Source organism: Nerophis lumbriciformis, linkage group LG01, assembly GCF_033978685.3.
Source record: "Nerophis lumbriciformis linkage group LG01, RoL_Nlum_v2.1, whole genome shotgun sequence".
NCBI classification, from domain to species: Eukaryota; Metazoa; Chordata; class Actinopteri; order Syngnathiformes; family Syngnathidae; genus Nerophis; species Nerophis lumbriciformis.
This window is the reverse complement of record NC_084548.2, coordinates 30,841,036-30,867,035: the sequence shown is the minus strand read 5'-3', so window position 1 is coordinate 30,867,035 and position 26,000 is coordinate 30,841,036. Positions and strand designations below refer to the sequence as shown.

Here is a 26,000-nt window from a genome sequence, read left to right as displayed (position 1 = left end):
AAACTAATCTGACAAGTAAAATTCACCCAAAAGGTTACTTAGTATCGTAGTGCATTATTACCCACCTCTGGACTCCAGAGTTGTCTTGTGGCGCGTATATGAAGGCAGCGTGGGCAGTTTGCATTTGTCTCCCAAATGAACGACTCGCAAATGCAATTCGGTTCTCATCGTTCTCTTAGGAGAGCCGTTCAAACTGTTCGCCTCGTTCGCAAACGTCCCAACTGTAGTGGGTACGAGGTGTTGCACGTAAAGGCACACACAGGGCGGTTCATGAATGGACAGTGGGAGGGCCCATCGTCCGTCTTTACTAGTCGGCCGTGGGTTAAAAAAGTGGGTGTTGAGTTGTAGTTTTGTTTGGCTCGCAATGTTTTTGAACACATGAGCAGCGGGACACCGCGCACACAGACTGCACCGAGAGGGGCGTTCATCCATCGGCTGCCCGGTGCAGGCCAGCCGCGGTGCAGTTAACGACAGACCCGCAGGAGCAAGAGGAGTCTCGCCTGTGAGTCAGCCATGGGTTTCCGCAAGAAGAACAAGAGCCCACCGATGCTCAGCCACGAATTTATTATCCAGAACCACGCCGACATGGTTTCGTGCCTGGCTATGACCATCCTCCTGGGCCTGATGTTCGAGGTACTGTGCGGATGTAAGCGTGTTTGTTAGTTGCCGAGCTAATGTTGTGTTCGGTTGGTTGACATGACACCAGCCGCCTGTCGTCCTCCTTCCTCCCCACACCCCTCTTGCCCACCCTCACGTCTGATCGCCAAATGGCGCACATTAGACCTAAACATCAACATTTGTCTCTTACCTCTTCTCTAACCTGTCCACATCGAACTTAACCATCAGCATATCACCAGAGTATGTATGGAACAATGAACAATGTAGAACATTAGTACATTGTAGTAGAATTACAAATGTCCAAAGCCAAACACTTACAGTATGTCCATATGGATACCATACAATACCGAGGAGCCATGCTAATAATGGCCCACTAAAGAGTAGGGATTATTATGGCAAAAATAATTATGACGATTATTTGGATTGATATTGAAATCACGTTTAATAACACGATTATTCAATAATTTGAAAACATGAGTATTTATTTTACCACCAAATTTGAATGTTGAATAAAAGAGCAACATAAATAATTGAGTAACAAATAAACAGCAAGCAAAATAATACTAATAATAGTAATAGCAATACATAACAAATAATAGCAATATACAAAAACATTATAAGTTCAGTTGTTCCATTTTTTATTTTATTTTTTATTTTATTTTACCTTTGCTTTTTGTGTGATGAACAAAATTGTTTGTGTATCCGTTGTGTTCTACTGTCCATACAGTGTATCTGAAAAGTATTCACAACGCTTCAGTTTTTTCCACATTTTGTTGTGTTACAACCTTTTTCCAAATTAGAATAAATCATTTGTGTCCTTAGAATTCTACACACAATACCCCATAATGACAATGTGAAAACTTTTTTTTAGAGCTTTTTGCAAATGTATTAATAGTAAACAAATCACATGTACATAAGTATTCACAGCTTTTGCTCAATACTTTGTTGATGCACCTTTGACAGCAATTACAGCCTCAAGTGTTTTTGAATACACTGCCACAAGCTTGGCACATCTATCTTTGGGCAGGTTTGCCCATTCCTCTTTGCAGCACCTCTCAAGCTCTATCAGGTTGGATGGCAGGCGTCAGTGCACAGCTATTTTCAGATCTCCCCAGAGATGTTCAATCAGATTCAAGTCTTAGTTCTGGCTGGTTCACTCAAGGACATTTACAGAGTTGTCTTGAAGCCATTCCTTTGATATCTTGGCTGTGTGCTTAGGGTCGTTGTCCTGCTGAAAGATAAACCATCGACCCAGTCTGAGTTCAACAGTGCTCTGGAGCAGGTTTTCATTCAGGATGTCTCCGTATATTGCAGTATTCATCTTTCCCTCTGTCAGTGTTGGGAGTAACGCGTTACAAAGTAATGCGTTACTGTAACGCCGTTATTTTCGGCGGTAACTAGTAGTCTAACACGTTATTTTTTAAATTCAGTAACTCAGTTACCGTTACTACATGATGCGTTACTGCGTTATTTTAAGTTATTTTTTATATAATATCGGCTAGAAACTGAAAAGATCTGAGTGTGTTTTATTGGAGAGCTGCGGTGTCGTCCTTCTGAATCTTCCTGTGTCACAAGAGGCGCACTGGGGGGTGGCGTGGCATGTCTGTGTTTACTAACAAGACATCATGGCGGAGCCGGAGTCGAGTTTCTTAACATGGAGATATTATCACTACTTTTCTTTTGTCGAGCACAAAGAAAATAACATTTTAGTAACATTTTTGTTAAATATAAGTTGTGTCTTGGATCTACTGCACAAAACAGCAATTCAAATCTGCTGAAACAGCTACAAAAGCAACATGCTTCGACAAAGCTAGTAAAGAGAGAGACAGACTTCGATGCCACTTCACCTCCACCTCCACCTAAGCAACAGCGGCTGAATTTTAACAGAGGGACTGCTAGCCAGGACAACATTGATAGAGCCATTGCAGCATATGTGGTAGAAGACATGCGGGCTATTTCTACAGTGGAGTCACCCGCTTTCTGGCAGCTAATTAGCATGATATTGGGCATCAAACAGCAAATGGCACGGAGAACATGTTCCAAGGAGCTGGACACAGTGGACAGTGAGTACATAATTATGGAAAGCAAGCTAAAGAAGACACTCCAAACTCTGCCTCTGCTCATCATTCAGCACTGAAGGTACACACTGTGAATTCTCTTATATACTCTTTCATTCTAGACTTCTAGAGTGTTTGATTATCACATCACTCTAAATGTATAGACTATAACGTTCACAAACATAAAGAGGGATCCTAGTGGGCCAGGCCAATCTTTCCTTTTCTCTAAACTAAAACTGGGGAAATGCGTAGAGTGTTCTGGGCTTCAGTACAGTGTTGATCTCCTGAAGACATGATTTTATTTCACAATTCCTTGAGAGACAAAAACGCCTGGTTAGGCGTGTGTATAGCAGTATGTGTGCTGTATATAGTGACATGACATATAATCATGTCATGTGTTCCTTCCTTGGGTGAAGCCAGGTTTACAGCTATGTTGTGACATGCTATGACATGTTGTTATTATGCGGTTTGTTACTTATGTATGTTATGTTGCAGCTATTTAAAATAGTTTTGTCAATTTGTTCTGGCCCAAAATAAATTGGCCCTTTGAAACATATCTTTGTCTTTGTTTGTTGTATGTACTACATGGCTTAGCAGAGTTCAGTGATGCAAATGCATGTCAAGTTGATCAACAGATTGTATTATTCTCCAGTGCAATAACAGTACTGAAATGAAGGCTAAAAGGGCATTAATGGGAGCCATAAAAAAGAAAAGAAAAAAGAAGTAACTAAATAGTTACTTTTCACAGTCAGTAACACATTACTTTTTGGTGTAAGTAACTGAGTTGGTAACTGAGTTACTTTTGAAATTAAGTAACTAGTAACTGTAACTAGTTACTGGTTTTCAGTAACTAAACCAACAGTCTCCCAGTTCATGCACCTAGCAGTGCCTGGTTTCATCCAAACATGATACCTGGCATTCACGCCAAAGAGTTCAAACTTTGTCTCATCAGATTAGATCATATTGTTTCTCATGGTCTGAGAGTCTTTCAGGTGTATTTTGGCAAACTTTTTACTAGAAAATGGCTTCCATCTGGCCACTCCAGCATACAGGCCTGATTGGTGGATTTCTGCAGAGATGGTTGTCCTTCTGGAAGGTTCTCCTCTCTCAACAGAGGAATGCTGTAGCTCTGACAGAGTGACCAGAATGTTCTTGGTCACCTCCCTGACTAGGGCCCTTCACCCCCGATTGCTCAGTTTAGACTGTAGGCCAGCTAGGAAGAGTCCTGGTGGTTCGAAACTTCTTCTATTTCCAGATGGTGGAGGCCACTGTGCTCATTGGAACCTTCAAGGCAGTATATATATTTTTTGAACCCTTCCCTAGATTTGTGCCTTGAGACAATCCTGTTTTGGAGGTCTAAAGACATTTCCTTTGACTTCATTCTTGGTTTGTGCTCTGCCATGCACTGTTTAGTGTGAGACCTTATATATGGACAGGTGTGTGCCTTTCCAAATCATGTTCAACCAACTGAATTTACCACAGGTGGACTCCAATGAATCTGTAGGAACATCTTAAGAATGATCGGTTGAAACAGGATGCACCTGAGGTCACTTTTGACATTTTATGGCAAAGACTGTGAATACTTATGTACATGTGAGTGCTTAGTTTTTATTTTTAATACATTTGCAAAAATCTCTAGGGAAAAAAAAACTTTTTCACATTGTATGTAAAATTTTGAGGACAAAAATAAATTGATTTTATTTTGGAATAAGGCTGTAACATAACAAAATATGGAAAAAGTCAAGCGCTGTGAAAATGATCCGGATGCACTATAACCTGTAATGGTGCTGCTTTTGTTAAAGTTTCGTATATATTGAGTTTTTCTGACAGTCAATCAGTCACAACTCTCTACGCGGTTGTTTAGGGCCACAAACACTAAGGGAATAAAGTTAAGGTAAAATATATTTAGCTGTCAAACGTCAATAACAAGGTTATTAAGAATGTGTAATGTGTAACACGACCTACACCACATTGAAATAATGCAAATTATTCATTCCATTTGGTAACAGAAAACCCAACACACCTGTGTCACTCATACAAGCAACAATTACAAGCACAAACTGTGTACACACAATATCGATGTAGCCCTGTCTGCAGGGCAGGCTGCTATATTAAGAAGCCTGATTGGCAACTCAGAACAGGTGTGCACAGATTGTACAACAGGTGTTCCGAAAAAACAGATTCCAGACGTTTAAGACCCAAAAGAAAACAGTCCAAAATCACAGGAGGGTGGAGGGTGGATTTGTGTCCTTGCAGCCAGTGGGGGAGAGCCAGGTGGCGGCGGCGAGTTGAACACCGCCACTTTTGGCGAAGAGGAAGATCAGATCAATAATCATAATAATTAGGTATTGATATGATTATTATGATCAATTTATGATAATAATCCTACATTAATTAGTTCATCTCTACCCTACACTATGAAGTAAAGAGAAACTTGACAAATGTATAATCATCCATCCATCCATCTATCCATTTTCTACCATTTGTCCCTCTCTGGGTTGCGGGGGTTGGCTGGAGCCTATCCCAGCAGAATAGACAGACAACATTCACACTCACATTCATACACTAAGGCCAATGTATTGTTGCAAATCAACCTATCCATAGGTTTAAGTGAATCAAAACTCCCATTCTGGCTAATTTATATTACATTTATCGGGACTGGAGGGGGGGGACTGCTGAGGACTTCCACCGTTAAAGTAAACGTCCAACTTAGTCATAACACTGCGGTGAGAGCCTGGTGCCACTTTAACAAAGTGCATTTATTTTTTACGGTTTAAATAATATGAATAGTAAGCGTTAATAGTATGTGCAATTTTATAATGTGTGTGGTTGTGGGACACGCTTCTGCCCAACTCTTTTGCTGGGGGTCGGGTCATAATAGTTGTAGGTGGACCAGCACCAGCCCCACAGTTAACTTTGAGTAAGGGGGAGCTTTAAGTGTCAAATGCATGGTTTTTTTTGTGTGAAATGTCCAATTATTTGTTAGATCACGCCACACTCCACAAAGCAATGGTTTATGTAAAGGATAGTTTTGTCTTGTAAATAATACCTAATGAAGAATAGGAAAACTCCTCATCTTAAAAATATGGGGGTAACTAATTGGAATGCGAGGGGGCTGAGACAACTAAGCAAACTGAAGCAGGTTATAAAGAGAGTTAAATGTCTTATATCAAAAGTAGTGTTTCTACTAGAATCCCACGTCACACCATCAGACAGTTGGTGTTTGGATCGATATCAATTTCAAACAATGACGGACGATACAAAAAGGGAAATGGATCTTGATTTAACCATTGATGAAATTTTGAAAGCATAAACAGCGGTAATGTGCCTGGACCAGATGATCTACCCATTGAATTTTATAAAAAGTTCAAAGGCATGTTACTTGCCCCAATATTAGATATGCTTAATTAATCATTTCAAAATGAAATACTCCCAAACTTATTATGATTGGCAATTATAACATTGATTTTAAAAGCAGACAAACCCTCTAAGGAACACTCCTCCTTTCGACCCATAAGTTTAATGGGGTGTGACACTAAAATAGGCTAGAGCAGTACATCACACATTTGGTGCACTACGACCAAAATGGTTTTGTACAGAAACGCCAAGGTGATGGGTCCCCAACATCCTTCATGAATAATATGATGCTAAGGATACAGCAGTGCTGTCCCTGAATGCTAGACAGGCCTTTGATAGAATAGAATGGTCATATTTATTCAGTCTTTTACCTAGATACGGACTTGGACACCATCCGTGCATCCATTTTCTACCGCTTGTCCCTCTCAGGGTCGCGGGGGACACAATTTTCTTAAATGGGGTTAAAATCTTATATAAGAATCCAATGGCAAGTGTGTTAACAGATACCCTGATTTCAAAGCCAATACCTTTGAAAAGATCGACACACCAGGGGTACCCCCTATCACTGCCGTAGAGCCGCTGGTAACAGCAGTTAGAGCACAAACCGACATAGTAGGTGTTACATTAGGAGAGTGGTTCTTAACCTTGTTGGAGGTACTGAACCCCACCAGTTTCATATGCGCTTTCACCGAACCCTTCTTTAGTGAAAAATAAAATGTTTTTTTCTTAATTTAATCTTAATTTATAAATATTAATCATGAAATGATGTTATTATATTAAATAAATACTAATAAAGATATATTTTGCAAACAGAACATTACAGGAATGTACACATGATCACATGTTTACATCTCATTGTGCAAAATGTGAATGTTTTAGTGGGAACTAAATGCGATATCGGAAAGGGTTACAACTTATTTCCAAAGCAGGACCCCCACCCAGACATACAATACTAGTACACAGCTCATGAAAAACAATATGTTGTGTTACTGTCATTGTAAGTGGGCCAAAACATTTGTTTTAGAAAATAATCCCATGTAAATGACTGCTGTCATTTGATTATAATAATAAAACATCCATCCATCCATCCATTTTCTACCGCTTGTCCCTTTTGGCGTCATTAACTTGGTATTTAGTCAGGTTTGGGACAGGTGTGCTGCTGGTGTGGCCACAGTGTGCACATCTAAGTTAAAGTACCAATTATTGTCACACACTAGGTGTGGTGAAATTTGTTTTCTGCATTTGACCCATCACCCTTGTTCACCCCCTGGGAGGTGAGGGGAGCAGTGGGCAGTGGTACTGTGCCCGGGAATAATTTTTGGTGATTTAACCCCCAATTCCAACCCTTGATGCTGAGTGCCAAGCAGGGAGGTAATGGGTCCCATTTTTATAGTCTTTGGTATGACTCAGCCGGGGTTTGAACTCACAACCTACCGGACACTCTAACCACTAGGCCACTGAGTAGGCTTGCATTGCTCGGTTCCTGTGATGCATCGTTCCTGTTCGTGCAGCTGTTTGTCCGTCAGCTACCACCCCCGGTACGCACGGCGCTCGCCAACACACCGTTTGTCACTTACCGATGTCAGGGCGGACACTCTAACCACTAGGCCACTGAGTTAGAGGGAACATTGTTTGGGGGTATCCATAATACGCCGATAGGGAGAAGTTTTTATTTACACGATGAGTCGGGTGTGTCCTGACCTGCGCCGAACCCCTGAGGCCGACTCACCGAACCCCAAGGGTTCGATCGAACCCAGGTTAAGAACCACTGCATTAGGAGGACAAGAACATAAGATATTGTTATCTGCAGATGATGTGATTATTTTCCTAACAACCTGCGTAATAGTACCGTATTTTCCGCACCATAAGGCGCCCTGGGTTAAAAGCCGCGCCTTCAATGAACGGCATATTTCAAAACTTTGTCCACCTATAAGCCGCCCCGTGTTGTAAGCCGCATCTAACTGCGCTAAAGGAATGTCAAAAAAACAGTCAAATAGGTCAGTCAAACTTTAATAATATATTAAAACCAGCGTGATGTGGGCGCGCACGGAGTCGTATATCAACATGGACGGAGCTGCGTGAAGAAAGCCACCCGGCCTCTTCGCGTAAACTTAAACTTACCTTAACCACTCGCTCATCTTTTCTTCATCCATCCCTTCGAGTTAGCTTTTATGATGACGCCGGCTGGAAAGGTCTCTTTTGGCAAGGTCTTCCTTTTGAATATCACCATGGGTGGAAGTTTCTGGCCATTAGCATGGCAAGCTAGAACCACAGTGAAGGATGACTTCTCATTCCCTGTGGTGCGAATATTCACCGTACGTGCTCCCGTTGTATCCACAGTGCGGTTCACAGGAATATCAGTTGCTGTGAAATAGTAATCCGTGTGCGGATGGAGAGATTGCGTCTTTTCATGAACCGGATCCTTGTCGCTTAGTAGGAGCCATTTTGTGGTCTTTACAGATGTAAACAGGAAATGAAACGTACGGTAATATCCGCGCGCTTTTTCTTCTTCTACGCGGGCGGGTGGTTGCTTACAGTAGAAGAAGAAGCGCTTCCTGTTCTATGGGGGCGGGTGCTTACCTTGGCGGTTGCTTGCGTAGAAGAAGAAGCGCTTCCTGTTCTACCGGGAAAAAAGATGGCGGCTGTTTACCGAAGTTGCGAGACTGAAACTTTATGAAAATGAATCTTAATATGTATCCATATATAAAGCGCACCGGGTTAAAAGCCGCACTGTCAGCTTTTGAGTAAATTTGTGGTTTTTAGGTGCGGCTAATAGTGCGGAAAATATGGTATTCAAAATTTACTTAAATATATCAGCATCTTTGGATAATTTTCTGGTTACAGTCTTAACCATACATAAGGATTAAATAAGGATGAAAGGTCAAACCCAATCGTAAAAACGCCCATTTGTCAGATTTACATATCTTGGGGTCAAGATTACACCTTCAGTTAAAACAATTGTCACTTCAAATTATCATCCTTTAATTCAGTGCTTTTGAAATAGTGGGGCGATACCACAGTGTGACCTTGTGGAACATGCTTTTTTTTGCCATACTAAAATATGACAAAGTGTACTGTATGTAGCGTTTGGCTTCACTGTGACTACTAGAGGTGGGAATCTTTGGGCACCTCACAATTCGATTACAATTATGATTCAGGAGCTATGATTCGATTAAAAATCCATTATTGCTGCATCTTTAATTTATGTATATTGATGCAGTTTTACATTTTTTTTTGTTTCACTAAATAAGCGTTTATCACTTGCAACTTTTAAAAACAGTGTATTTGTAATAATAAACTGTTGAATTAATTCCCACATCTGTTAAATAATTGGAAATGTGTGCAAAACTGGAACATAAGAGCCTTATAAAAAAGGAGGTGGTCGGATCTCTCGGTGAGGTAGGTCACTGCTGCCAGCCAAATTTTAGAACCGTCTGCATTACTTTATTTACAATAAATCAATCAATTATTGACGTTTAATAATCGATTTTATAATCGTCCATGTCCGAATTGCAATGTATCTAAAAATCGCCTATTCCCCCCACCTTTAGTGACTACGGGGGGAGACGAGGAAAGACGGGTGGGTTGTTTCTTTAATGTTAATAAGGATACAATGTTATGCAGAGGTGTACTTATAACAATTTTATAGACAAAATATATTATTTACAGGCACGGTGGAGAGTGGGGGGTTGCGCAAAATATTTTCCTCTTCCTAGGGGGCGCAACAGAAAATAATTGAGAAGCACTGCTTTGATTGAAGACAAAAGAAACAATCGATCACTGGATGATGTTGCCTATATCGAGTATATGTGTACCGTATATTGCCTAAATTTCTATGCCTATTCCAATCAATACCTCTCCAGGGTTTCTCCTTAATGTAATTGAATGTGACGCGCCGCCACACCTTAAAAATAGTGCTTTTTTTGCACTTGAAAACTAATTCAAGTAATAAAATATATCGATATATCGTAGAAGAAACCACATAAAGTCCTTCGCTATTTTTAACTTTTATTACCAATCTTATGATAACAAACAACGGCACAATTCCAACAGGATTTACCTCCCATGAAAACATGAAACTTTTGTTTCTTTGAGTCTTCGCTTCCCCGCCGGACACACAACAACACTTACTCATTCTCTTTGTTTCTATATATATTGTATAATATCCAAAGTACACATTTCTATAAAAAGAACAGTCAATTTGTATTTTGTATTTTCAGAATATTTGGGAATGTTTGTCCTCTCCCCAAATGTGTCACTACCCAATCATAGCCTTAAAATATGAATATAAAATATTATGTTACTCATATTATGTTACTCTGTTAATATCATGCTTACTTAACTTTTGTAAATATTATTATTTTTTAATAATTATTGATGTTTTTCACAATAAAATCCATAAAAAATAATTTTTTAACACATTTTCTTACTTCAATATATGAAATTCTTCAAAATTAACATGCAATCTTTCTTTTTAAAATACACTGATCTGATTGATTTCAGGGTTAATGATTACATTTAACCAATCAGTATTATAATATTTTAGTTCATAACTCCATCCATCCATCCATTTTCTACTGCTTGTCCCTTTCGGGGTCGCGAGGGGTGCTGGAGCCTATCTCAGCTGCATTCCGGCATAAGGCGGGGTACACCCTGGACACTCGATATACTTTATTATCTTTGTAAACACTGAGTGTTTCGGTAGTGACTGCACATGTTTGGGTAGTGACCACTATTTTGTTTGCAAGGTTGTATCATATTCCCTCAACCTTATTGCTTAATATTAACTTATAACATGCTTGATGTTGGAAATATTGCAAACACTTATGCTTTGTGGTCAGTAAAATAATGAATTTTTGGAGAAAACTGTTAATATCAGTTGAAAATAAGTACCGACGTCCACATTGGGGCCTCATAGGGGCGCGTTTCTACTGGAGTCTGATAAAGATTACGTATAATTAAATAGTCAGCTGTAAAAAATCAGATCTCGAAAAAATCTGATTTGGTCCACTTTGGCCTGCACTGTAAACATAGTCTTTGACTTCCAGGTCTAGGGTTAGCCTTCTTTTGCTCCTTGGCCAATCAATCATTGATGACTTCAAACTTTCCTTCTTCCTTTCTTTTCTTATTTCTTCAGTTCAGGGGTCTCAAACTCAATTTACCTGGGGGCCACTGGATGCAGAAACTGGGTGAGGCTGGGCCGCAAGAAAATATTTCTTAAAAAAATCTAACATGCACTTTTTAATGAATTCACCTTCTTTGAATGGCTATCCCGCCCTAGCAACATACTTGCCAACCCTCCCGATTTTTCCGGGAGACTCGCGAATTTCAGTGCTCCTCCCGACAATCTCCCGGGGCGACCATTCTCCCGTATTTGTCCCGACTTTCATCCGGACAACAATACAGTGTTTCCCACAGGACAGGCATCTATTTGTGGTGGTGTGGTCAGCGGGCGGTGGGGGGGGGGCGGTGGCAGCGGCGGCAGCGGCGATGACCAAGAAGAACGTGGAGTTGGAATATAATTACAACATTTTATGTACATATTTATATACAGATTTGAACAATTAGTGATTCACTGAAATATATTTATTAATTGTGGTTCTTACAAAAAATATATCTTATAAAATATAAAAGCTAAAATGTCTCTTAAAGCTCTGCCCCTTTAATTAGTGAATACTAAATAATTTAACTTTAGCCTACTACTACAACCATATTATTTACCAGCAACATGAAGTGAAACAGAGGCAGAGGTGTCCTGCCACAGTCAGTCAACCTCCTCCTCCTCCTCCTCCTGCTGCTGCTGAACAGGTCGCACCTGTGGTCCGGACTGCAGGCCTACCTCCTCTCCAAGTCGAGCCCTTTTCGGCCGTTGAAAATATTTTTCTATACTCATCTGTGTGAAGGAGTGAACATCCAACATTAGAATTTATTACTAACGAGCAGAACCGCTCTATGTACAGTGCTGTCTAACCTTAAGCGGCAGCAGCTCAACACATGCAGGGTTCAACGTTAAGGTTTTTTTCTACTTGCCCGACTTCTCAAATCTACTTGCCCCAATATTTTTACTTGTCCTGCCTAGGTTTTTTTCTGGCTGTGTAGTGCTCATGGCTTATATCTTACTAAAATTCTTCCCGTTGACTATTTACAACACTACACAGTATTTATTATTATTATTATTATTATTATTATCTATAATTACATTTAAATGGCATTGCATACATGTAAAATTAAATGCTATTTCACATTATTTGACCAGTAGCAGTTACACCCATCTGAACAGGTCAGCCACCTGTTTAAAGCCCGATCACAGTTGAAATCTTGAAATGAAGGGCCTTTAATGGCCAAAACATTAACCTGGACAACATTTTAACAGCTGGTTGGCTCAGATTTTATTATTTTCATTGCATTCACATGCTGCAGTGGACAGTGGACAATTTAGCTTCAGTCCACGTGTGTTTATTGACAACAGGGTTATAACCTGGACACGTTAGCTCGTCGGTATGAAAACACGTGACCAAGTCAAACAGCGGCGGTGTTAATGAAGCAGCGTCAGGCGAAACCGTCAGTGAAACGCTCGGTGAAATCGCGGATTAACGTTAAATATATGACGAGCCGCGAGCGATGCAGCTATAACCTATCTACCTATAACACCTGTAAAAATGAAGCAATGCTACCACGCTAGCAAGCGTTAGCCACCAAGCTGCTAACTATCGCCAAAAGGCACCATTTAAGTTTTTTTCCCCATGGCATCCTGGATCAAGGCTTTCAGCAGCTTTTGGACGTTTGAGGTAGAAACGTAGGAAGCGCCATCATTATGAAAAGTAGCCGGCGAGTATTTTGATTCCGTCCGTCCGTCCCTCTTCTTCTTCTTCTTCTTCTGGCCCACCAGGTGAATGAAGTGGTATTGGCGGAGTTACAATGCATAGTAGGCTACCGCCACCTACTGCACCGGAGGTGTAACTACAAGCAACATTCACAGACAGTCCCATTGCTTTTATGAGCGGTCGAGCGAGTCAAAAGCTGAAAAATCCATTTGTGGCGGACATAATTCTTTTGTGGCGGGCCGCCACAAATAAATGAATGTGTGGGAAACACTGCAATATTAAGGGCGTGCCGTGATAGCACTGCCTTTAACGTCCTCTACAACCTGTCGTCGCGTCCGCTTTTTCACCATACAAACAGCGTGCCGGCCCAGTCACATGTTGTATGAGTATTCTGCAGACACACGTAAGTGACTGCAAGACATACTTGATCAACAGCCATACAGGTCACACTGAGGGTGGCCGTATAAACAACTTTATCACTGTTACAAGTATGCGCCACACTGTGAACCCACACCAAATGTTGTGTTACGGTGCGGATGTTCTCCCGAAATGTGTTTGTCATTCTTGTTTGGTGTGGGTTCACATTGTGGCGCATATTTGTAACAGTGTTAAAGTTGTTTATATGGCCATCCTCAGTGTGACTTGTGGGGCTGTTGATCAAGTATGTCTTGCAGTCACTTACGTGTGTGTACAGAAGCCAAATACAACATGTAACTGGGCTGGCACGCTGTTTGTATAGGTTGTAGAGGGCGCTAAAGGCAGTGTCATCACGGCACGCCCTTAATATTGTTGCTTGGGTGAAAATCGGCAGACATTCGAGAGAATGGTTGCCCTAAAATTCGGGAGCCTCCCGGAAAAATCGGGAGGGTTGGTAGGTGTGACGCTGTCAAGCGCCATTCATATAAAACTCGCGGGCCGCGCTAACATTAAATTTTCATATTAAGGTGCGGGTCGCAAAATAACGTCTCGCAGGCCGCAATTGGCCCGCGGGCCACGTGTCTGAGACCCCTGCTTTAGTTATTCCTTCTTCATATATTCTTGGTGTTAACTCGGTCAGCCTTCACTCTTTCTCCGTATTCTCTCAACCTTTTCTTTTTTTTATTTGGTTTTGGCATGTTGGTGTCTTGATTCTTTCTCTCTGAACTCTACAATTACAGATGGAAAAAAGCATTTGCTTTAAATAGATTATTAAAACAATGAGTCTTGAAAATCATCACTTATTTTAAGACTTTGTGAACACATTATTTCAAAATGGTAGGATTAAACTATTTTCCATTTCATTATGTCACCACCAAAACGTTATCATGTTTCGGGTGTGACTGTTTTGGGTGTGACAATTCTAGCTAATTTTGACTATAATTAAATAATGCTAGCAAGCATACGGCTAACAAACATATTTGAAGAGTTGTACACTCATAAAAACATAATATGTTGCATAAAAGCTGAAAAAGTTTACATAATTGAAGAGAATTGGTGTTCGGCAGTGACAGTTTTTAAAGATGAACACTGATTTTCAGACTTTGGATCTCAGTCATTTAAAAACTATTGGATTAAGTGACCTACCATTCAGCAATGAGGGGCAGAAAAGTAATGTCACTTCCTGGTAAAAAATGTAGGGGTGTGGCCTAAATTTAGAATCAGCAACGCCTCTAAAACCCTTGTGTTTCAGTAGTGACATAAAAACAAGGGACGTGATTTTTTTCAGCACAGTTTTTTAATTTAAAAATTAAACCTACAATAAACATGTCGTTCAACCTCTGTTTGAACTTAGTCTTAAAGATATTTTAAATTATACCATTAAAACAAATCTAAAAAATGTTTTAAGCTGTATTTTTCGTAAATTTAAATTTAGGGTTCACGTTCGGGGACAACTACTTCTCAATTGAAATTACCCCATAAAAGATCATTTTGTATTTATTTATCTTATCACTATCTCAATTAATGCACTTGGTTCAAACAAATCATAATATAAAACAAGTAAATATGCATGTTTGAATACTTAAGTGTTTTGTTAAACCCTTTTTTAGGTTAAGTGAGAGCACTTTGCTTTAATTCGGTAGAATGCCCCCTATAGGCTAGTATTTGTGCACTATTGACAAGTGATGTATCAAGATTTTGACCACCGAAAAAAGACTTTGATCACCGAAAACAGTGCTACCGAAACTGGATGTAAACAAAGCGCACGCCATTTTCTGGATTGTTGTCAGTGATTTTTTTTATATATATTGCAGATATACCCGCGCGGACAGCCATCTACAAATTGTGCAAATGTTAAGAAGAAAGTGGCAGCTTTTAAAAAAAGAAAGTCCCACTAGAGCAGTGGTTCTCAACCTTGTTGGAGGTACCGAACCCCACCAGTTTCATATGCGCATTCACCGAACCCTTCGTTAATGAAAAATAAAACTTTTTTTTTTTTTTTAATTCAAGACAAAGTTCTATGTTTTTTTACTGGTGCACAAAATGAACCGTGCATGAACACCACCTTGTTCAAAGAACAAAACATACACAGTCCATGAACTCACAACAAATTACACACCTGCAAATCAAATGGAAAATTAGAGGGAACATTGTTTGGGGGTATCCATAATACGCCGATAGGGAGAAGTTTTTATTACACGATGAGTCGGGTGTGGCTTGACGGCGGAGGCTCCACCGAACCCCTGAGGCCGACTCACCGAACCTCTAGGGTTCGATCGAACCCAGGTTAAGAACCACTGCACTAGAGCAACAGCGCCAAGCAAGTGTGACGTCATGCTCGCTTCAGCCTCTTTAGTCCAGGACATCGAGGGACAAAAGTAGAGTCTCTAAACACCAGTACATTCTATAATAACACCAGAAGACGATGCTAGATTTATTGTTAGTTGTTTTTAATAAAATAAAATAAAAAATCATTAAAAGTCTGTAAGCACTTGGAAAAATCTTAAAGTACCTTGAACAAAAAGCAGAAACAATTTAAAATTGAGTTGAATTCAATAGAATAACTTTATTTGATTAGGACAATGCATATTGATCAACATGTAAGCAAAGCATCAGAGTAAATATGCCAGAATTAGCGACAATAGCTAAATTTCATCTGTTGTCCTCAGGCAGTCACCATAAAAACAGACACACATTTACAGACAATATCATACATACATTAACATATGACTTACAATAATTATTGACAATAAAACAGTCAATATAAAATGAACAGCTGAGCATGCACATTACACATGGGTACAAGACTGGTTTGTCTTTAACTACTGTTTTACCGTTTTTTTGAAAGTTGAATAGTTGATACAGTTCCTAATATGAGCTGTTAGTGTGTTCCATTCATGTGTGCCTCTAATTGAGACTACCATTTGACTAGATTTAGTCCTATGTCGTTGAATGTTACAATTACCCTAGGTTAGCACTCTAGTATTGACTCGATTGCAGGTTGTTTTCTTTCTAAAAACATGTAGTGGTGGAGGGGCAAGCTCATTCAAAACCCTAAAAACAAAACACACATCACAGAATGACTTATAGTTATCCAAATCTAAAATATAATACTTGCTGAGAATATTACAATAATGTTAGTGAAAAGGGCTTTCTGTCTAAAATGTTTAATGTCTTCTTAAAGAGTTACTTGATGGGTCTTAAGGTGCCCTGTGTTGCATGAGAACATGTTGTGTAACAGTAGTGAAAAATCATGGCATTTATATACACTTTTGCTGATTCCAAAGTCAAAAAAGGTCTTGTATGATTAAAATTTGATAAGTTGAATTTGATGATACTTGTAATTTTTTGTACATGGTACTTTAAAGGGGAACATTATCACCAGACCTATGTTAGCGTCAATATATACCTTGATGTTGCAGAAAAAAAGACCATATTTTTTTTTAACCGATTTCCGAACTCTAAATGGGTAAATTTTGGCGAATTAAACGCCTTTCTATTATTTGCTCTCAGAGCGATGACGTCACGTTGTGACGTCACATCGGGAAGCAATCCGCCATTTTCTCAAACACCGAGTCAAATCGGCTCTGTTATTTTTCGTTTTTTCGACTGTTTTCCGTACCCTGGAGACATCATGCCTCGTCAGTGTGTTGTCGGAGGGTGTAACAACACGAACAGGGACGGATTCAAGTTGCACCAGTGGCCCAAAGATGCGAAAGTGGCAAGAAATTGGACGTTTGTTCCGCACACTTTACCGACGAAAGCTATGCTACGACAGAGATGGCAAGAATGTGTGGATATCCTGCGACACTCAAAGCAGATGCATTTTCAACGATAAAGTCAAAGAAATCTGCCGCCAGACCCCCATTGAATCTGCCGGAGTGTGTGAGCAATTCAGGGACAAAAGACCTCGGTAGCACAGCAAGCAATGGCGGCAGTTTGTTCCCGCAGACGAGCGAGCTAAACCCCCTGGATGTCTTGGCTCACACCGTCCCGAAGATGATCAAGAGAAGAATATCGACCCTAGCTTCCCTGGCCTGCTGACATGAGGGTATGTCTACAGAATATATTAATTGATGAAAATTGGGCTGTCTGCACTCTCAAAGTGCATGTTGTTGCCAAATGTATTTCATATGCTGTAAACCTAGTTCATAGTTGTTAGTTTCCTTTAATGCCAAACAAACACATACCAATCGTTGGTTAGAAGGCGATCGCCGAATTCGTCCTCGCTTTCTCCCGTGTCGCTGGCTGTCGTGTCGTTTTCGTCGGTTTCGCTTGCATACGGTTCAAACCGATATGGCTCAATAGCTTCAGTTTCTTCTTCAATTTTGTTTTCGCTACCTGCCTCCACACTACAACCATCCGTTTCAATACATGCGTAATCTGTTGAATCGCTTAAGCCGCTGAAATCTGAGTCTGAATCCGAGCTATTGTCGCTATAGCTTGCTGTTCTTTCCGCCATGTTTGTTTGTGTTGGCATCACTATGTGACGTCACAGGAAAATGGACGGGTGTTTATAACGATGGTTAAAATCAGGCACTTTGAAGCTTTTTTTAGGGATATTGCGTGATGGGTAAAATTTTGAAAAAAACTTCGAAAAATAAAATAAGCCACTGGGAACGGATTTTTAATGGTTTTAACCCTTCTGAAATTGTGATAATGTTCCCCTTTAAAGTTAGTTTTGCATCAAAGACCACACCCAGATACTTAAAATGGTCCACGACAAAATATGGCAAAACGATTAAAAAAATATGTTAATACTAATGAATGAAAAGAGATTTGTTTTAAATTTTTGTTTACATATTTTGAGCCTTTTTAAAGAAAATCATATCGTAATAGCAAATCATGCAAATTACTCTGACATCATTGTGAAAACGCCCATAACCACGCCCCCACACCCGACAGGTATCTTGGCAGTTTAGAGGAAACCCTGCCCTCTTTCTGTCCAAAACATTTTTTTAAACAGTTAATAGTATTTTTACTAAATTCATTTGGAACACTAAAAAGTTCAGGTTGCGACTCAGGTTACTGTACCTCCCTTACGAAAGAGGGGGGCAACAGCTTCCAAATTTAAAATGGTATTACTGGGCTGCTCAGTTACGCTCTACAATGTTCTTTTTTCAAATGATACAGCCCCATCATGGTTATCTACTAAACGTCAGTACCATACCTTACTCTGAGATGATACCCATATTCAGCAGAACCAAATGTCCTAAAAAAGACAAACAATCCCTTCCCAGGGAACACTATTGATGTTTGTTTTGAAGCCCATCGGCACACTAAAGACACCCTCCAATCTCTCAGTTTACCTCTTTGTGGGGAAATACAACTTTTACAGCAGGAAGAAATGATGGAGGATTCATAATGTGGGCAGAAAATGATGTTGGAAAAGTTGGTGATTTGTATTCAAATGGCACACTACTCACATTTGAAGAACTTACTCAGAAATACCAAACACCTTTTTAAATATTTGCAGCACAGACACTTTGTATTATCAAAGTACAGTACACTCAGAACATCCTCTTTCTAACTTGGAACATCTTACAATTTCACTTATATAACTACTGTAAAGTTGAATGGCTGGTCTCTTGATATCCCAGACACCTGTACTAAATGTGTAAAAGATTGAGGTACTTTGTTTCGCTGTGTTTGGGGTATGCCCTATATTACAAATATGTTGGACAGAAATGGGCCAGATCGTGTCCAAAATTGTCAGAGTAAAATGCAAAAGCAAAACTTGTTGTCTTGAGGATCTATCTGAATGATTTTGTGGTTTGTGCAAGTAAATGAACCTTGACTGACTTTGGACTCCTGTCGACCAGGAGATTGATTGCACTATTTTGGAAAACTCTACACAATTTTGGAATATGTATTTGTTGATTATTTGTATCTTTGGAACCATATGTAGAATGATGCTGTTCACTTGCTATTTGCTATTTTTGTTTTTTTTGTTACACAAACGGTGATGTTTTCTTTGCACTGCAGGTCACAGCAAAGTTTGCCATCATGTTCATCACAGTCCAGTACAATGTCACACAAGTTCTTGGTGAGTATAAAGCGTAACTTCTAGTGATGATGTCTTGTTTCTTTTTGGTAAATATCTGTTTTTTTACAGGTGAGAAGAACGACCCAGTGAACTTTTACCATTATGGCCCAAAAGATGTGGCTACTGTGTTTTTTTATCTTCTCATCGCCGTCATCCTTCATGCCCTGATCCAAGAATATATTTTGGATGTAAGTATCCATGCTGAGCAGTTTTATCAGTGTGTAATGTTGTCCCTTCTTATACTCTGACTTACTATGATGAGACTTTTGCTACATGCTTCACTTAGACATTTGAAATGACTTTTAAAACAGCATTTATCATTTATTATTTATCATAGTTGATCATGAGGTGAAATTTGTCCCCATTTTGGCTTTCCTGCACCCTCCCTGAATATATATGTGACTAATATCTACAGCATTTGCCTTTTTATACATTCTGAATATTTTCAGCATGCAGAGGGATAATTACAGTCTTGTGTGTTCACCAAATCAAAAAAACATGCCTCTGATATCCTGTCAAAACACATAGGGGTAATTTAACACTAATCGTGCATTAAGTAATATTTAGATTTAATATGTCATCCTGTCAATTTCATTTCAGTTACATTTTTAAAAAAGCAATACATTATTCCCTGCCAGTATGAGTATACATACAAACATGGAGGTGTTGTATGGGAATGGACTATAGAACAGGGGTTGGCTACCTTTACTATAAGAGCCGTTTTGCAAAACATAACAATGCAATTCAACTTAAAAATAAGATTTCACAGGCAAAGGAATCAAATTAAACGCTTTATTTTCTTTAGAGGTTTTTATTTTTAGGTTGTTGCTTACCGCGGGGGTTGCACACTGAAGAATCAGACGTCTTTCTTGTGTAGATGTCTCTGTCACGATATACAAATCGCTGCCCTTCCCTTTCCTTGCCTTCCTATCTCTCATAATCACGAGTCAGGAACACATTCAGAGCCTCATAGATAGTCGGAAATTATACTTTCTTTTCAAAAATGCGCATTTCCTCCACAACATGTTTGAAAAAATGTCCTTCAAAGAGAGGCACCACAAGGAGGCCGAAGAGTCACAACGGACACAAAAAATATGCAAACAATATTAACCTTAAAAAAACTCTGACTTGTACTCAGGATTTACGAGACCTTGTTATTGTTATTATGACAGTGAAACAACTACTACACTTTAATGGTCTAGAACAGGGGTGGGCAATTAATTTTTACCGGGGGCCGCATGAGCAACCCGAGCACTGCTGGAGGGCCACACCGACAATATTTCAATTATATTTTGCTTAAATTATTTTTGATATACCGTAAGATAAATAATAATAATAATAATAAAATTTTCATTTAACCTAACTTATCTTTATACAAAAGCAGATGGCTTTTGATGGTTTTATTTTTAACACTTTCTTACACAACACTTCCTGATGTATAATACAATGCAAAAATGTCCATTTCTGTCACTTTATCCTGCATCCTCTTTGTTGTGAACGTAGCACGCCTGTAAGGTGATTGGCGAAGAAGGAGTAAGCGTTGCTGTTGTGGAAATGAGGAGTGAGGATAGACGTGCGTGTGGAAAGAACGAGATAAGTTGAGCTGTGTTAGTATAGGTTGCTCAATAAAAGTTTAAGAAGAGCGTCAGACTTGGTGTGCACTTCTTCTGGACGCTACAATTGGTGTCAGAAGTGGGATGAAATGCCTCCCAGTTCGCCTTGCCATCAAACCTGGGAGTCTTCAGTGAGGGTGGAATTCCCCCATGCCAAGCAGCGTGTACTGCACCTGTAGACGCTGCCTCTCTCCTTCCTCCCTCTCTCTCTCTCTCTTTGCGACGAGCTCCTCACGTGGCACGTACCTCCCGATGACGTAGCAGGCTGAGCACACAAGCAGCGCAATATGCGCAAAGTTTTACTTCTGACACCAATTGTAGCGTCCAGAAGAAGTGCACACCAAGTCTGACGCTCTTTATAAACTTTTATTGAGCAACCTATACTAACACAGCTCAACTTATCTCGTTTCTTCCACACGCACGTCTATCCTCACTCCTCATTTCCGCAACTCAAGAACACAACATCAACTTCAGCAGGTCGTTACACTATATTCTTTAAACACAGCAACCTGTGTACCATAAATTAAGCACACAGCTTTACCTTTCATTTCTGTAAAGAAATACTTGGCAGTCCATGTCTTGTTGAAAACACGCCATTCGTCATCAACTTTTCTTTTTTTAGCGTCTCGCTGTGCACCTTCACTCACAGGTTACACACGGACATACGTCCATAAATAACACTTTTCAAAATAAAAGCAGCACAGTTGTATTGCACGCACGACATAGATGTTTTTTAAACTTTATTTTGTAATTTGTGATTGCTGCTGTTCACATTCACTCACAATCGCGCACGAGCATTCGTCCACACGGAAGTAATACAAATAACGCTTTTCAAAACAAAAGCAGCACCGTTGTATTGCACACTCGATACTTTTTAAAATGTATTTTGTAATTTATGATTGGCCTCACGCGGGCCGGACAGGGACGTACAAAGGGCTGTATGTGGCCCGCGGGCCGCAGAATGCCCAGGTCTGGTCTAGAAGAATAACGGTGGACCAGCCAAACGCCTCTTGGTGCTTTAACATTATTGTTCATGGTTGTGTACAGCGTCTATGGAAAACGATCAGACTTTATTTGATAAAATATGTTATTTGACTTCACTTCCACTTTAACCTCTCAACAAATGTTTACCTCTGTTAATTAATGATCACAACACTGGCCTAAAGTGCATTCTAAATATTTTATAAGAAGCCAAGAGCAAATAAAATGATTTCTTACTGGTACCTTTATGTCAAAAGTCTCATCACAGTTTTGTGAGCTTTAAAATACTAATAAACATGCACATCTACAAATGTGTTTACATATCATTACAAAAAGGAGTGAAAACATCAGATACATTTTCACAGATTTAAATGAAAAATCTGCAAAGTGCCTTTATAATATGATTTTATTTTCTAATGTTTTGTCTGATTTTCAGAAAATTAACAGGAGGCTGCATCTGTCAAAAACCAAACACAGCAAGTTTAATGAATCAGGGCAACTGGCGGCATTCTACCTGTTCTCCTTCATCTGGGGCTGCAGCATCCTGACAGCGGTATGAAAGTTACACCGGACATTAAAACATGTCTCTTCAGTCTGTCACACTATTTATTAACATCTTCTCTTTTACTTTCTTTCTGTATTTTCCTGGATAGGAGGACTTTGCAAAAAACCCAACTTTCCTATGGGAGGGTTACCCACACACTCACATGGTGTATGTAAAGTGTTATTTTCATATAGTTATGTCCTTTCAGTACAGGGTTTCCCCTTAATGTAATTGATTGTGATGGTACGCCATGGCAAAATACATTTCACCACCCCTTGAAAATGAGGTTGGTTTTTTTTACGAGTAAACAAATAAAAGCAATAAAATGTATTGTAGCCTGCAGAGTAAGTCGCACAAAGTCTGACACTCTTTTTAACTTTTATTGCGAATCTTATGCTGACAACCAATCCAATTCCAACAAGTATTGCCTCCTGTGCACACACACATGCTTCATTCTTAGACACACAACAACACTTCCTCATTCTCCGCCAACACGGTGCGTTCACAGTCATGGGAACAATGAATAGCAATAATACATGAACATAAACTTTAACACCAGCAGGTCGTTACTGTGTGAAATTTGTTAATGGATAGCCTATTATTTGCGCACTATTCACTAGTGATGCACTGAAAAAATACTCTGAAACCGGGTGTTGTGATGACCTAATCAATGTGTATGGGATTGTCCGGAGCAGAGGCAGCATGCGCATGTGGACGTTTTTTAATATAGCCGAAATATAACCGGGAACAGTCATCTACAAAATGTGCGCTGTGCGATAATAAGAGGACAGTGGTGGCTTTCGAGGAGAGAAAGACTGGAGCAGCGCAAAGCAAGTGTGACGTCAGGTCCGCTGCTGCTTTCACTGTTGGTCGGGAACATGGAGTGAGGGAAGAGTCTCTAAACATGATTACAGTCTCCAGTCACACCAGAAAAAGATGCTAGATTTGTTGCTAGTCGTTTTATATAAAGAAAAAGTCACTAAAAGGATTGGAGAAGGAAGGGTCTTGAAAAGATCTCAACAATGTACATTGTATAATCAGACGCAAACATTTAGATATAGAGCAAAACAATATAATATAAGAAAACAATTATGTTAATACCAGTTTATAACAAATTAATTTTTTAGATCTATGTATAAATGTTTGTATATGTAACATTGTATGTACATTTGTATTATATAATATATGGATTGATTCATTGGATGATTCATAGCAGATTATGCAAATTAAATGATGGCATCATGTTGACTACGCCCCCACCATGCCCATGGCCACATTCCCCCCCCCCACCCACCAGGGTTATGTTGGCAATCTCGGGAAAACCCTGCAGTATAGCAGACATTGTAGGGAAATCTCATGCACAATACGATATAAACCTTGTCCTTACTTCAACACCTGTTTTGTTTGTTTAGTTTTCAGGCCAAGTTTTTCTATGTATGCCAAATTGCTTATTGGCTTCACACACTTCCTGAACTCTACTTCCAAAAAGTACGCAAGGTAAGGCGTTTAATGTTGAAACATTATTGTATGTTATACAATAATTGTGAACCGGACTTGCATATTTTAAACTGATAATCCATCCCACCTCACAGGTGTGGCATATCAAGATGCTGATTAAACAGCATGATTATTGCACAGGTGTGCCTTAGGCTACCCATAATAAAAGGCCACTCTGAAATGTGCAGTTTTATCACACAGCACAATGCCACAGATGTCACAAGTTTTGAGGGAGCGTGCAGTTGGCATGGTGACTACAGGAATGTCCACCAGAGCTGTTGCCCATTAATTGAATTTTAATTTCTCTACCATAAGCAGTCTCCAAAAGCGTTTCAGAGAATTCGGCAGTACATCTAACCGGCCTCACAACCGCAGAACACATCTAACCACACCAGCCTAGGACGTCCACATCCAGCAGGTGCACCTCCATGATTATCTGAGACCAGCCACCCGGACAGCTACTGCAACAATTGGTTTGCATAACCAAATAATTTTCTGCACAAACTAAGAGAAACCGTCTTAGGGAAGCTCATCTGCATGCTCGTCGTCCTCATCGGGATCTTGACCTGACTGCAGTTTGTCGTCGTAACCAACTTGAGTGGGCAAATGCTTACATTCGATGGCGTCAGGCACGTTGGAGAGGCGTTCTCCTCACAAATGAATGCCGGTTTTCACTGTTCAGGGCAGATGGCAGGCAGCGTGTGTGGCGTCTTGTGGGAGAACAGTTTGCTGATGTCAATTTTGTTAATAGAGTGGTCCATGGTGGGGGTGGGGTTATGGTACAGGCAGGAGTGTGTTCTAGACAACGAACGCATGCATTTTATTGATGTCATTTTGAATGCACAGAGATGTTGACGAGATCCTGAGGCCCATTGTTGTGCCATTCACCCAAGATCATCACCTCATGTTGCAGCATGACAACGCACAGCTCCATTTTGCAAGGTTCTGTACACAAATCATAGAAGCTGAAAATATTGCAGTTTTTGCATGGCCAGCATGCTCACTGGACAGGTCACCCATTGAGCATGTTTGGGATGCTGTGGATCGGCGTATACGACAGCGAAGTTTTTTAGTATTTTAGTTCCTGACAATATCCGCAAACTTGTCACAGCCATTGAAGAGTGGGCCAACATTCCACAGGCCACAATCAACAACCTGATCAACTCTATGCAAATGAGATGTGTTGCACTGCAGGAGGCAAGCAAATGGTGGTCATATCAGATACTAACAGCTTTTCTGACCCTGACACCAATAAAGCTAAAATTCACATTTCAGAGTGGCCTTTTATTGTGGGTAGACGAAGGCACACCTGTGCAATAATCTTGCTGTTTAATCAGCTTCTTGATATGCCACACCTGTGAGGTGGGACGGATTATTTTGGCAAAGAAGAAGTGCTCACTAACACAAATTTTGAATATTTGAGATTAATAGGTCTTTTGTGTACATAGTAAACATATTAGATCTTTGAGGAGCAAAAACCAAAGTGTTGAGTTTATATTTTTGTTCAGTATAGTTTGCACAATGATCCAACTTGTTAGTTTCCTTTTGTTGGTTCGACTCAGGAGTTACTGCTTAAATCACACTGAAAGGAAACTTTCACTTTAACCATTCACGTTCACACCTACAGTCATGGACCCACACTACATGTTTTTGCACAACTCACTCGCGCATCTGAGAAAAGCAAATGCACACAAACTTACAGATGTTTGTCTAATTATTGTGTTCTGTGTCTAGGAGGATATCCCCCGCCAGCTCTACTATATTTGCCTCTATGTTGTTCACATCACTGGTGCCTATGTCTTACAGTAAGTATACGTTTAGGTCAAATGTGTCCAAAGTGCAGCCCCCAGCTTTTTACCACCCGCGGCACATTCTAAAAAATACCATTACGATAAAACCAAACAAGTGCAGTAAAAGATCAAACAGGTGAAAGGTAACGAGAAAAGGTTGCAATGTTGACTATTAACGCAAAACTGCTATAGAGGCAGGTTTTTTTTCTTTAAAATTGTCATTGGTCAAAAATGATAAATCAAAATCAATGTTATG

At 39.9% G+C, this 26,000-nt stretch overlaps 1 protein-coding gene across 1 annotated transcript in view; it reads left to right on the top strand.

Annotated features, from left to right (window-relative positions):
* Positions 1-268: 268 nt before the first annotated feature.
* LOC133618713 (translocating chain-associated membrane protein 1-like 1) overlaps positions 269-26,000 on the top strand; it is a 50,649-nt gene continuing 24,917 nt past the window's right edge. Inside the window, exons 1-7 of the mRNA XM_061979322.1 lie at positions 269-633; positions 19,259-19,319; positions 19,389-19,507; positions 22,350-22,466; positions 22,567-22,625; positions 23,870-23,954; positions 25,689-25,759. Of these exons, the coding sequence (XP_061835306.1) occupies positions 514-633; positions 19,259-19,319; positions 19,389-19,507; positions 22,350-22,466; positions 22,567-22,625; positions 23,870-23,954; positions 25,689-25,759 (632 nt within the window). The 5' untranslated portion in view covers positions 269-513. The remainder of the gene's footprint in view (positions 634-19,258; positions 19,320-19,388; positions 19,508-22,349; positions 22,467-22,566; positions 22,626-23,869; positions 23,955-25,688; positions 25,760-26,000) is intronic.